Source organism: Chamaea fasciata, unplaced genomic scaffold (assembly GCF_029207755.1).
Source record: "Chamaea fasciata isolate MVZ Bird 193981 ecotype frontalis unplaced genomic scaffold, bChaFas1.0.hap1 SCAF_3, whole genome shotgun sequence".
Taxonomy (NCBI): domain Eukaryota; kingdom Metazoa; phylum Chordata; class Aves; order Passeriformes; family Sylviidae; genus Chamaea; species Chamaea fasciata.
Genome location: NW_027094088.1, coordinates 1,056,527 through 1,068,941, shown reverse-complemented (window position 1 = coordinate 1,068,941; position 12,415 = coordinate 1,056,527). Strand labels below are relative to the sequence as shown.

The 12,415-nt window shown below is 57.0% G+C and overlaps 1 protein-coding gene across 4 annotated transcripts in view; it reads left to right on the top strand.

Moving 5' to 3' along the window:
• The window catches only part of SLC8A1 (solute carrier family 8 member A1), a 100,428-nt gene extending 90,175 nt beyond the window's left edge, over positions 1–10,253 (top strand). For 3 of the 4 annotated variants that reach the window (XM_066177671.1, XM_066177670.1, XM_066177672.1), the window contains 4 exons: positions 1,349–1,479; positions 2,092–2,191; positions 5,618–5,893; positions 7,641–10,253. In XM_066177671.1, the coding sequence (XP_066033768.1) occupies positions 1,349–1,479; positions 2,092–2,191; positions 5,618–5,893; positions 7,641–8,017 (884 nt within the window). In that variant the 3' untranslated portion in view covers positions 8,018–10,253. Of the gene's footprint in view, positions 1–523; positions 593–1,348; positions 1,480–2,091; positions 2,192–5,617; positions 5,894–7,640 lie in introns of all 4 variants that reach the window. The other variant, XM_066177673.1, reaches the window with a different exon arrangement.
• The last annotated feature ends 2,162 nt before the right edge of the window (positions 10,254–12,415 follow it).

The following is a 12,415-nucleotide window of genomic DNA, read 5'->3' as shown; positions in this document are numbered from 1 at the left end:
TGCCCCCCCCTCCGTGTCTTGGAGCAGGGTGGGCTTCTCCATCTGATCCAGCTGTCCCCTCCCTGTGCACAGAGGGCTCTTCCCTCCCTTCCCAGCCCCGAGCTGGGTGCCCGAGCGCTGCAGGAGGTGCAGGAGCCCGTGGCTGCTAAAGATGTGCAGCCCCTGCCCTTCCAGCAGCGGGGCTGGTTCACCTGCCATGGGCCAGCCAAGCCTCACTCCTTCAGGGAACAGCACAGGGCAAAAGGTCCTGGGTGCCACACGCTGCAGAGCCAGCCCTCAGGAGCCCTGGAGACGTAATTCAGGTTTAGGAGGCTCTGGCTCCAAGGTGGGTGTCTCTGGCCTGCAGCAGGAGAAGAAGGGCTTTTGTCAGCTCAGTGCCACCTGAGCAGGCCAGGGGCAGGCAGCAGCCAGGGAGCAGCACTAACCCCGTGTGACATGAGAGTGGAGCTCACTAACTGCACGGGGGTGGCTCATCCGGTGTGTGCAGTGCTCCCTGCTCATCTCCTGGTGATCACTTCGATAGGCAAACCTGTCTTCAGGAAGGTCCAGGCTAGAGATCATCCTCTTCCTTGCACCGTGGTCTCCATCCAAGGTACCTGTGCTGCGGCACCGTGTCAGTCTCACGGGGACTGCCTGGCGCCTTTGCCTCCTGACAGATTTACCCCAGTCCCTTTTAGCCCTGATGTTCTCCTGCCCATCCCCCAGGTGGGCTGGAAGGGGGTCTGCACAAGGGACAGTGACAAAAGACGACAGTGGAGGCGCAGACCTGCTTCACTGATCTGGTAGTCCCCCTGCTGCCTCCTCTCTGAGGGTTTGGAGGCAGGCATTGGCCTGTGGATGGCTCCTTACATCTGTGCCCTTTCCTCCAGCCTGGCCACCGCAGCAGGCGCTGGCTGCCAGCGCCCGCTCCCAGGCAGAGCCCTGCTCAGAAGGGGGCAGAGCCGAGATCTCCTGCGTGTCTCAGCCCTGGGGCTGCCGATGGTGCTCTCCTGTTGGAGCAGGCTGGTGGAATTGCCCTGCCCATTCCCCAGGGCAGACCCGGAGTGCCGGGGACGGGAGCAGCCTCAGTGCTGACCTTTTCCCTCCCCAGCATCCCTGTGGGAGAGGCAGCAATTCCCAAACAATAAGCCATTCCCCAGCCCCAGGATGAGCAGGACTCCTCTCGAGGCTGGATGAGCTGCAGACCTCTTGGTAGCATTCCATAAAGCTATCCTGTCTGTCGCTCCTTCTCCGCTGTTCTGTCACTCGTGCTCCCACCTGGAGGCCTCCTGCCCTCCCCCTCTGCCAGGAAGCCAGATGTAGAGCGACCAGCCGGGCCTGCTTCACCCAGGGGCTCTTTGCTTTGCAGAGGAGAATGAAGAAAAGCAGCCCCTGACCAGCAAGGAGGAGGAGGAGCGTCGGATCGCGGAGATGGGGCGCCCGGTGCTGGGGGAGCACACCAAACTCGAGATCATCATCGAGGAATCCTATGAGTTCAAGGTACTGTTCACATCCTGCGTGCCTCCTCTTCCTCCCCCCTGGCTGGGGACCCTCCTTTTGGGTGTGCACAGCGCTGGGAGGCACATGCTGATGGCACTGGAGCAAAGTGAGGCTGTGCATGGAGTCACACACAGGACAGGGACTGGGATCCCAAATGCTGCAGCTGCTTTTAAACATGACCCTGTTCTCACAGCGAGTTCTGCACGCCGGTCCTGCTCAAGGCAGCCCTGAGTGAGCCCCAAGCACTCCCAGTGCAAATAACCCCAAATGCAAGTGATGCTCGTGCAGCTCAGCTGCCGTGAATGCACGTGCCGGGCCAAGAGCTGAGAACTGGCCACTGCTTTATCTTTTCCATTTCCCTGTGGGATAAAAACATAACAGGCCACCCTTGCAGTGGCTCTGAGGCGGTTCAAACTCCCCTCCATGAGCAGGTTTCCGAAGGTCTTTTTTAGCAGCAGCGAAGGGGATTGCAGGAGCTTACATTCGGGTTTGCTGCTGGCGCTCTGGAGCTGAAAATCTGCTGAGCTCGTGTTTACACGGCCGTAAGCACTGGCACTGCTGGGTCTGAGCCCAGTGTCTCCAGCCCCTAATTCTCTGCATCTCCCTCCACAGAACACGGTGGACAAGCTCATTAAGAAGACGAACCTGGCCCTGGTGGTCGGCACAAACAGCTGGAGGGAGCAGTTCATTGAGGCCATTACTGTCAGCGCGGGTGAGTTGGGGCCACGGCTCCGGGTGAATTACGACCACCCTCGCTCCCAGCCCGCCTTGGCTGCATCACTAACACGGGCTGGAGTGGAGCAGCAGGAGGCAGAGCAGGTGGCAGAGTTATTTACAGCCTCTGCGTAAATAAGGCAGCTGATGGGAGCCTTTTGTGAAGGCACCTTGTCTCGTGTGTAGGAAACCTTGTGCGGGAAGTGTGTGTGCAGCACCAGGCGGAGCAACGCCTTGGCTGGCAGCAGACGGTGGAAGGCGAAAAGTCAGCTCAGTAGGAGAGAGAGCTGGGAGGGGAGCACAGCGAGGAAATTCAGAGTGGCATAAGTGGTGCTGGTGGGAAGCAACAGTGCTCCCCTTCCCTGGTTCTCCCTGTGCCTCTGCGGCGAGGACAAGGCAACAGTGAGGGTACAAACCCTGAAGGCAGCCACCCTCTGCGAGCCAAAATCTGCCCTGCTTGCTGGAAACTCCTGCTGCCCCAGCCGGCTGTGGCTGGAGGATTATGGCTCAGCAGCCCAGTAGCTGCAGCAGCACAGGTATCTGTGGTTGAAGCAGGTCCTGTGTGATCTTACCTTCCCTCCCTTGGAGAATTGCCTTTCCCACAAGCGCCCTGTTGAACTGTTCTCAGAGGTGCCATGTTTACCAGCATGCCCAGTGCAGGATTGTTGTTCCCATATATGTGGAAGAAGAAAGAAAGAAAGGTCTCCTGCAGATGTTGTTTGAACAGCTGGAAACACTATTACTTGCTGGCTGGATGTTACAACCCCACAGCCCAGCCCGGGCTGCGTGTGCGCACACATCGGGGCAAAATCAACCAGCTTAAATTAAATCCCTGGGGAAGGCATTACCTCTCATTTGGCTAACTGTGCACTGAAGTGCGTGGGGGAGCGCTCAGCTTCCTACCTCTAGCTCTGTTACGCAAGGTAACCTCCGCCCAGCACCGGGTCATTAAAAATGACGGCAGGGCCATTTGCCCTCTGCCTCTGGAAAGCAAGGGCAGCAGCTTTCTCCTCAGCTTGTGATCCCTCCTCTTGCAGCACAGCTCTCCCCAGAGCCTCCAGGCAGGAGCCTCCCATTATTTTGGATTCAGCATGAACTTATCATGCGAGACAATCCTTGCTGCAGGTTTTGTAGCTAATACGGCTAAACTAATCTGTGCCAGAGCCAATTATGTGATCGCGTCCCATGTTAAAGCAAAGACAGCCACTGATGGTTGGGTCCTGTCCCTGTGACACACGTAAAGGCTGCAGTTATGTGGAAACCCTGTTGTCCCCATGTCTTGGATATGCAGCCATGATCAGAGCTAAGAGATGATTAACAAACATTTAATAAATGAGGTTTATTTTGGTGGACAGGAGCTGTCCCTTGCGGTTGTGGATCAGCAGTTTGCCCCTGAGCTCTGGAGGTACCCAGGCTTTAGCTCCTCAAGCCAGACAAGTTAAAATGTTCAATGAGTTAAATAAGTTCAAACACTGGGGGTTGGGTTTGAGTTTTTCCTCCACAGCTCACGCTGGATACCAGGTGAAAGTTACCCCTCACCACTTCAAAAATATAACATCCCAGCTGAGAGAAGAAACCTTAACCCCCCCTTTCCCACCCAAGGACCAGCGCAGGGCAGTGTTTGCGGGGGGATGGAGCGGCAGAGGCCGAGGTCTGTGGAAGGGCAGCGCAGGTGCAGACCAGGCTGTGCCACGTTGTGCTGTGCCATTCTGGGCTGTCTTGGTCTGCACCCAAAAGATATTTTGCGAGAACATTCTGGGGCTTGCAGGCCTGTTTCTGAACACGCCCCTGGGTCACCACCCAACACCACTCTGTGTTTGCAGACACTTCCACAAGATGTGGCCAGCTCTTCAAAAGACAGACACCGTGGCTGCTCAGCAAAAGGATGGACAGATCTGGGTGAGAGTTAGGACAGTGGCGCTGGTGTTCATTTTTCAGTCTGTTTTATCAGCTCCGTAAAGGTTCAGGTGCACAGCAGTCCTGATGCCACCCCGAGCTTGGCAGGGGGCTGAAAAACCTGCTGCAGGGTTACAGCACGAGCACAGCGCGGTGTCTCCTGCCGTTAGCAGCCTCCGCACACTGAGGAAAAACACAGGCCAGCACAGGCGGGAACACTGCTCCTTATCGTCACAACAATGCACGGGATTATTTATATCTGCCAAAATAACAGCTGCTGTTTCTTGAAGCTCCAAAGCTTGCTTCTTCCCGTTGCTGAGGAGCTTCTTCCAACAGCCATGCAGGGAGACCCGGTGGTCCACATCCTTGCTGGGGGGGAAAAAAAACCATCAAAGATGTGGAAAATCACCAGACAAAAGGCAAAGGATGGCTTTAACTTGCAGTGGCCTTGGAATCCCGAACGTTCCTGACTTAGAAACTCATCCTGGTGTCCTAAGGGCCGCAGGGAAAGCTCCCAGTGACTGAGTTGGATGAGTGTCACCTCCCCTCCAAGGCTGGGAGTGGTTCCAGTGCGAGCAGGAGGAGTTTTTGACTGTGCCACGACAGCGATGTTGCGCACTGTGCCAGGCTGGGGGAGGCCCACATTTGCCACGCAGCCTGCCCGGGGCACAGGCTGGCCGGCAGGCTCTCCAGACAGCTCCTCAGAGCTGCAGGGGTCAGGCGAGGGGTCACCTGCCCCACTGGGCTCCCTGGTGGGGTCAGCCCCACCCCAGGGGGACTCCCTGTAGGCTGGATGCCTGGAGGTTTCGCAGAAACAGGTGAGGTGTCAGTGCTTGGAGCAGGAAAGGGAGTTCCCACTGAGCTGGGAGAGACCAGGCATCAAGGAACAGGCAAGCAGAGCTTGTCGGGAAGCATGTGAAGGGGCAGGGAAGTGCAGCAGGGAAGGACAGCCAGCAGTGATGGAGCTGGGAGGCTTTAGGGCAGGTAAAAAATCCTTCCCTTGATCCCGGTTTGCAACAAGGGTAAAGTGATCTCAGCACCATCAGAGCTGCCTTCCCAGAGAGCTGGGAGCAACTGCAGGCACTTGTGGAGAGCAGCTCGGCGCTCTCCAGGGGCTTCCCTGTGGGGGTCTCCACGAGGCAGGGGCTGCTCCGGGTGGGTTCTCTGCCCCAGTCAGCTCTGGTCAGCACGAGGTTGGTGGTTTCCCACATCTTCTGGGGTCAGGGCTCTGGGGCAGGTCCCAGAAAGGTGGTTAAGCTCAGGCAGAGGTGCTGGCACGAGGCCCTGCACGTTCTGCAGTGCAGGTTGTTGTTTTAAAGCACTGCCTCTGGGGTGCCTCTCTGTGCTGTGGAAAGGGGCAAGGAAAGGCCATCGAGCCGCCCTGATTGCTCAGAAAATAAAATCCTTGGAAGTCAAGGCTTTCCGGGGCCCAAAGCGCCAGACGCGACCTTTTGGGGGCCGCAGTTTGCGCTGGAGCTTTGCAAAAAGGGCGAGCAAATCTGATCGGGCGCTGCTGGTTTTCCTGCAGGGGAGGACGACGACGACGACGAATGTGGGGAGGAGAAGCTGCCCTCCTGCTTTGACTACGTGATGCACTTTCTGACCGTCTTCTGGAAGGTCCTTTTTGCCTTCGTGCCCCCCACAGACTACTGGAACGGCTGGGCCTGCTTCGTTGTCTCCATCCTCATGATCGGCCTGCTGACAGCCTTCATTGGCGACCTGGCATCCCACTTTGGCTGCACCATTGGCCTCAAGGACTCGGTCACTGCCGTCGTGTTCGTGGCCCTGGGGACGTCGGTGCCGGGTAAGGACAGCCGCGGGGTCACGGGGAAGGTCCAGCTCAACCCAGGCTGGGCTTGGGGTTCACTTTGCCTCTGGCTTTGGCTTTGGTTTTGATTGTGGCTTTGGCTCTGGCTCTAGCTTTGATTTTGGCTTTAGCTTTGGCTTTGATTTTGGATTTGGCTTCAGCTTTGGTTTTGATTTTGGCTTTAGCTTTGGTTTTGATTTTGGCTTTGCCTTTGCCTTTGTCTTTCTCTTTGGGGACAGCTGTGCTCTGCAGTCTCCCGAAGCACAGGTTTGAGATGTTTGTGGAAACCGGTTTCCAGTCTCAGATGGGCTGGAAGGATAGAAGCAGGATGTGGATTCAGCCCCAAGGGAGTTGTTTCAAGGACCATCCCAGGGCAAAGGCTGTGAAGTATCCGTTTGTGTGGGCAGCCTCCCTGGTATCCACTTTCAGAGTGGGAATTGGTCTTTGGTTGGAATGCTGTGCTGGCAGTCCTGCATTTCGAGCATCTGCTGCTTTCACCTTGCTCCTGGGGGAATCAAGTGTGAGGCCGTACTCAGGGCACACTTTCCAGCACGGACACCTTTGTGTGAGACCAGGTTCAGGTGGATCAAGGTGAGGTTGCTGAGCTGGAGGAGCTGCTTGAAAGTGCAACTTGTGAAGCTCGGGGGATTCCCATGTCAGCCTGTGCCTTTCACTCACCTTCTCCCATGGGCTGTGCTGGGCAGGCAGAGCCTGATTTCTGGACAAGGAAAATCTCTGACCCACCCCCAGTGGCAGCTGCAGAGCCATGGAGGCATCAGCACTGTCCCACAGCTCCGTTCTTTTCCTCCCCGTAGCAATCAGGTGCATTTCCACGGCAGCTTCTTTTTAAAAAGGAAGCAGAGTTTTGATTTCTCTGCTGCAAATGGGCCCTCTGGCTGTGCCCATCCCCTCCCGTTCCACGGAGCTGGATCTTGGTGCCAGGCTGCACTTCGCAATTTCACCCTGGAGCCCGCTGGAAAGGAAATTCTGCAGAGTTAAAAAACGTGAAATATGACCTCGTTGTTTTCTTTTCCTGAGCCACACTGGGCTGCCTGTACCCGAGGTGATCTGGGAGTGCAGATATGTTCAGGACTCATCTTCTCACTGTCAGCTGAGCCTGCTCACCTGAACAAACCCAGGGGCTAAAACCCCTCCTGCTCCTCCTCCTCCCCCCCCGCAGATCCGGAGTGGGTTTGGATGTAAAATCAGCACTTCCCTGCGGTGCGGAGCAGTGTCCTGCTGCTCTGCCTGGCACAGGGTTTTCCATTCAAATGGCCAGCCACGTTTTATCGCTGGTACTAAAGCTGGCAGAGCACCTGAGCAAGCACCCACCCACCCACGTGGTTTTTTTTCTTCCCAAGGGATGGAGGACAACCTGGTTTATCAGAGTGCCAGGGCCTCCACGAGGCACTGGACTTCAGGGAAGGCAGAGGCCCTGTGTTTCTGACCACTGAGATTTCCCCCCGAGCATTTCCACACCTTGATTGTCCACAAGAACCAGATCCCCTGATTCCTGGGGGAATGGGATTTCTGACGGAATTTCTGACGGAATTTCTGACGGAATTTCTGACGGAATTTCTGACAGAATTCCCGTTTGAAGGGGCTGCACCCTACCCCCTTACCCATCACTTTCTTTCCCCGGGCGTCCCCAAGCCGCCCTTTTTAACCCTGGGTGTTTCCCGAGGGTTTCCATCTCCCCCCGGGCGTTTCCTGAGGGTGTTTGTCCCCCTGTTCCCTCTTGCAGACACCTTTGCCAGCAAGGTGGCGGCCACGCAGGACCAGTACGCCGACGCGTCCATCGGGAACGTCACCGGCAGCAACGCCGTGAACGTTTTCCTGGGCATCGGGGTGGCCTGGTCCATCGCAGCCATCTACCACGCGGCCCACGGGCAGGCCTTCCAGGTGTCCCCCGGCACGCTGGCCTTCTCCGTCACCCTCTTCACCATCTTCGCTTTCATCAGCGTGGGAGTGCTGCTGTACCGGCGGAGACCCGAGATCGGAGGTGAGCTGGGCGGGCCGCGGACTTCCAAGCTGCTCACGTCCTCCCTCTTCATCCTCCTCTGGCTCTTGTACATATTCTTCTCATCTCTGGAAGCCTACTGCCACATAAAGGGCTTCTAAAAGGGACAACGGGAGGTAGTAAATATGTGTATATCTATATATATCTATATAGAGCGGTATATAGGTATAGATATAGATATAAAGCCGTGCGTAACGAACAGAGGAAGAATTAAAAAGAAAAAAAAAAAAAAAAGGAGAAATTTTTTTGCCATGTTCACACACCTGCTGACGGAAAGCGGCTTTGGAGCATCCTTTTGAACTAGGCAGGACCCCAAAGCCAGCGGGACCCCCTCCCCAGGAGCCAGGGGCAGGGCCCTTTCTGCGACTCGACCAACAGGAGCGGCCGGTGGGCGCCGAGCCCCTCCCCACCGCTGCCTGCCGGCCCCGGGAGGACGGACGGACAGCTGGACAGACGGACGTGGAGGCGGCCGGGGCGCCTCGGCCCGGCGAGGAGAGCCAGAGTAGCTGCTGAGAGACGGAGCAGTGGGCGAGGGAAGGAGAGGAAAGGGAGGGTTCTGACAGCCCAGCGCCATCCGGCTGCCTTCGCCATCGGGAACAAGCCCCTCTGGCCCCGCGGGAGAGGAGCGGGAGGCCGGGCTGAAGGCAAGGGGGAGCCGGGAGCTGTCTAAGGATAGAACACAAACCGTTCTCGTCGTTGATTTGGGGTTGGTTTTTTGGGGTTGTTGTGGTTTTTTTTGGTTTATTTTCGTTTCCTTCTGGCGTGTGTACAACTAGCATTTCCCGCCCCACATGCCCCCTCACCTCTCCCCGTCCGTGCTTTTGGGGGTGCGCAGCCTCGTGTCCCGTGTCCCAAGCCGAGGCTGGGTGGAGCAGCAGGAGCCTTCCTCCCGCTCCTCCTCCTCCTCCTCGGGCATGCCGTCGTGGTACTTGTAACATTTTGCATGAATGAAATGAAATCTATCTGTATATAGCATCCTATAGAGGTAGTCCTCCCAACCGTGTGGGTTGAGCATCGCGGATTGCAAGCGTTTTCTTTTCACCGGGTTTTATTTATTTTTAGTTAGTCCGGGGTGCTTTTTTCTTTTTTTGCCATGGGGTTTTTGGTTGGTTGGTTGGTTGGTTGTTTTTCTTTTTGCTCGTTGGTTTGTCTGTCTGTTTGTTTCCTCTTAGGATGGAAAGCTGTCCCCACTTTAGTGCTGGTGGCGTGGCTCCTTGAGAAGCAATAACAGCCACGCAGCCGTAGGTTTTTAGGGCAGGAAAACCCGCTGCCCAGGCACTCTGATGTGCTGAAGGCAGTGAGGGGGCCTCCTCTGCCCGCAGGGTGCCGGGGAGTGGGGTGAGCAGTCCCAGGGGAACGAGCCTGGCTGGCTCGCAGCACCCCGCACGCTTCTTTCTGCCTTTTGAGCCGGTGGCGACCCCAAAGCCCTTGGTCCCCCCCCGCAATTCCCCGCGTCCCCAGAGGTGTGCTGACAGCCCCTGTGTGTGAGTGTGAAGCCATCAGGACCAGCCCCCAGAGCTGGTCCTTTCCCACAGCCATTTGGAGGCAGAATCGTCCAGCCTGAGGGCTGGAGGGCCAGTGAAGCATCCCCCCAGGGGAAGGTGGTGCTCGGCACTCTCCTGTCCCGAAATCGGCGGGGCGGGGTGGGACAGGGAGGTGTGACCCTGATGGCCCCGCTGAGGCCAGGAGCGCAGGCTGGGGGAGAGCGGAGCCAGGGAATAATGCGGCTGTGCAGCTCCCCAGGGGAGAGAGACGCCGGGCGCTGGTGGTGTTCCGAGCACCGTGCCCTGTGCCAGGCTTCCCTGACATTCCAGCCAGGAGAACTCCCAGCCCGCGCGTCCGTGGGGAGCGAGCTGCTCCCACCCCGCTGAAAACCACGTCTGGTGCTTGTGCCGTGACCAGCTGGCTGGGGGTGTTTGTACTCATCGTGAAGTATCTGTGGAACTTTTCATTAACCTGCTGTAAGGTTTTCTCTAGGAATATGAAGTTGTGGGTTGTTTTGGTTCAGGTTTTTTTGTTGTTTTGTTTTTTTTTTTTTTTTTCTTGAGCCTTTTTTCACTTTTGATTTGGTTTTGGGGTTTTGGGGGTTTTTTTGTTTCTCATTGTTTTTGGGGGGGAAAAATCAAACACAGGTGCAGGTTGTTCAGGTTTATGATTACCTTTATGTACAACGATTTCATTCTCATCTGTTCGGCTTCGTTTTGTTTGTTTGTGGTTTTTTTTTTCCTTTGTGTGTATTGCCCCACCACTATAGGCAGTGAGTCCACTAATTGTGATGATCCTTATCAATGGTACACAATGCACAGAGAAATAAAGTTTGTAACGATTCCTGACGGATCCAGTACTGCTCCTGCATATTGTCTATGGAAAACCCTCTCCTCCAGCTGTTTCCCCTCTTGTCCCCATCTCCCCTTGACTCATCTGGCCTTGCCCCATCTCACGCCCTTCCTCCCTCTCCATCTCCGTGGTGCCTCAGGCCGGGTGTGTGCTGCAGCACAGCCCTCTCCACTGGCAGGGGGATGCAGGAAACCACCCAGGGACAAAGCTGCAGGGCAGCCCACCCTCCTGCGGCCAGGAGCTGCATCCCTGGCCAGTGCTGGCTTGCCTTGAGCGTGGGGAGAGCCGTGGCTGTGCCCCCTCCCAAGGTTCCAAGCAGCTCTTTTTTCCTGTGTGCTCTGTAGAGCTGCTCCTGCTGCAGCCTCGCAGTGACCTGCGCTGGGTGAAGCCACGAGCTAACCGTGAGGGAGAATGCAAGGGGCGCATCACCAGGGCAGGCTGCGCGGGTGCCAGAGCACACCTGGGACACCCCACGAGGCTGGGCTGCTCTCAAGGGCTGCCCGGGGCCGTTTCAGACCCCTGTGCCTCCACACAGCTCAGCCAGCACCGAGCAGGGGGAAGAAAAAAAAAACATCTCCCGCTGCCCAGGGATGCTGCTCCTCCCCGTGCGAGCTGCCCCAGGATAAACCCTCCCCGCTGTCCTGCCGTGACAGCCGAGCTCCAACACCAGCCCTGGAGATGGGCCCCGGGCAAGCACTGCCTTCAGCAGCGCTGGGATGTCCCGGTGCTTTCCCCAGGCGGTGGATCGGGGAAGCAAGGCGGCTCCTCTGACCCGCTAACTGCGTCTGCTGAGTGGTGATGTTGGTGTTCTCCCCCCCTCATCATCTGCTCCTTGGGAATTAATTGCCCTGGCCGGAGTAATTAACGAGTCAAGGGGGACTCGTGTTAGGTTGGCGGGCAGTAAATAACTCCTGGCCACAGAGCTTGCCACAGGGAATGACGGAGCAGTGCTTGCTTAGGACGAGGCCGAAATCACCGAAATCACCGAAATCACCGAAATCACCGAAATCACCGAAATCACAGCAGCAGCCCTTGGTGCAGCAGCTCCCTGCCAGCTGTGAGCTTTGGGGCGTCTTTTCCAAGGCACAGTGTGGTGAGAGTGGATCCCGTGTCTCACCCAGAACTCTCCCGTCTCTTGCTCGTCCTGACCCTGCGCCGGGAAAACCTGGAGCGTCTCTGATAAAGGTTTCTGGATGTTGCCAGAAGCAGCAGCATCCCTCTGCCAGCCCCATTTGCTCTCAGCCCCTCTCCTCACCCCACCAGCCAAAGGCAAACCTTTCCACGGAAAAGGACAAAGGACATCCAGGGACAGACACGCAAATAACTCCACAGGGCCACTGCCAAGCACGTGGGGACCAGCGGCAGGCACACGTCTCTGACAAACCCACCGTGGAGGCAAACTCCAGTCCCAACCTGAACACCCGGAAAAGGCACCAAAAACAGGGAAGGAGCTGCAGACCTGCAGTGCCTCAAGGCCGAGCCCACCCAAACCGAGCCAGGGCAGCACAGGGACTGCTCAACCCCGAGGTGGGAACGCCTCAGCTCCAACCAAAGGAGGCTCCTGCGCCTGTGTCACCCCGTGCCAGGCAGGCTGTGGCGCAAGGCTCCTCTGTGCATCCTCATCCCCGCTCCCTGGAAGGACGGAGGGCAGAAGGGAGGCCCTGAGCCTGGCTGTGAGCTCGGTGCACTGTTCCTGCGGTGGGCAGGGGCTGCGGAGGCAGAGCTCCTGTGTTATTGTTACAGCTATTTTTAAATCCTCGTCGGCATTGGTGGCCGTGTACATAACTCAGGAGGAAGTTCAGCTGCATTCCTGGAGGGACTGAGCTGAGCATAGCCAGAAAGTGATGGAAAACTTCACGCTGGGTGGACGGAGTCGTCCCAGGACAAAGCCTTGCATTGTTCTCTCTAGGCTTTGGCACCCAAGCCCACCTGGAGAAACCTGCAGAGCACCAGGAACCTCTCTGGCCTCTCTGGGCGTGCAGTGACCGACTGCTGACACCTGTACACTGCTCAGCACAGCTGTGGAGAAGCCTGTTTGTCTTGTAAAAAACCGGGCGTGCACAGGAAAGCGTCCAGAGGCGTCCTGCATTATTGCAAAAAAGCACCGAGGGACAGTAAATGCAGTGAGATTCCTCACCTTTTAAGGACTTGGGCTTTTCTGC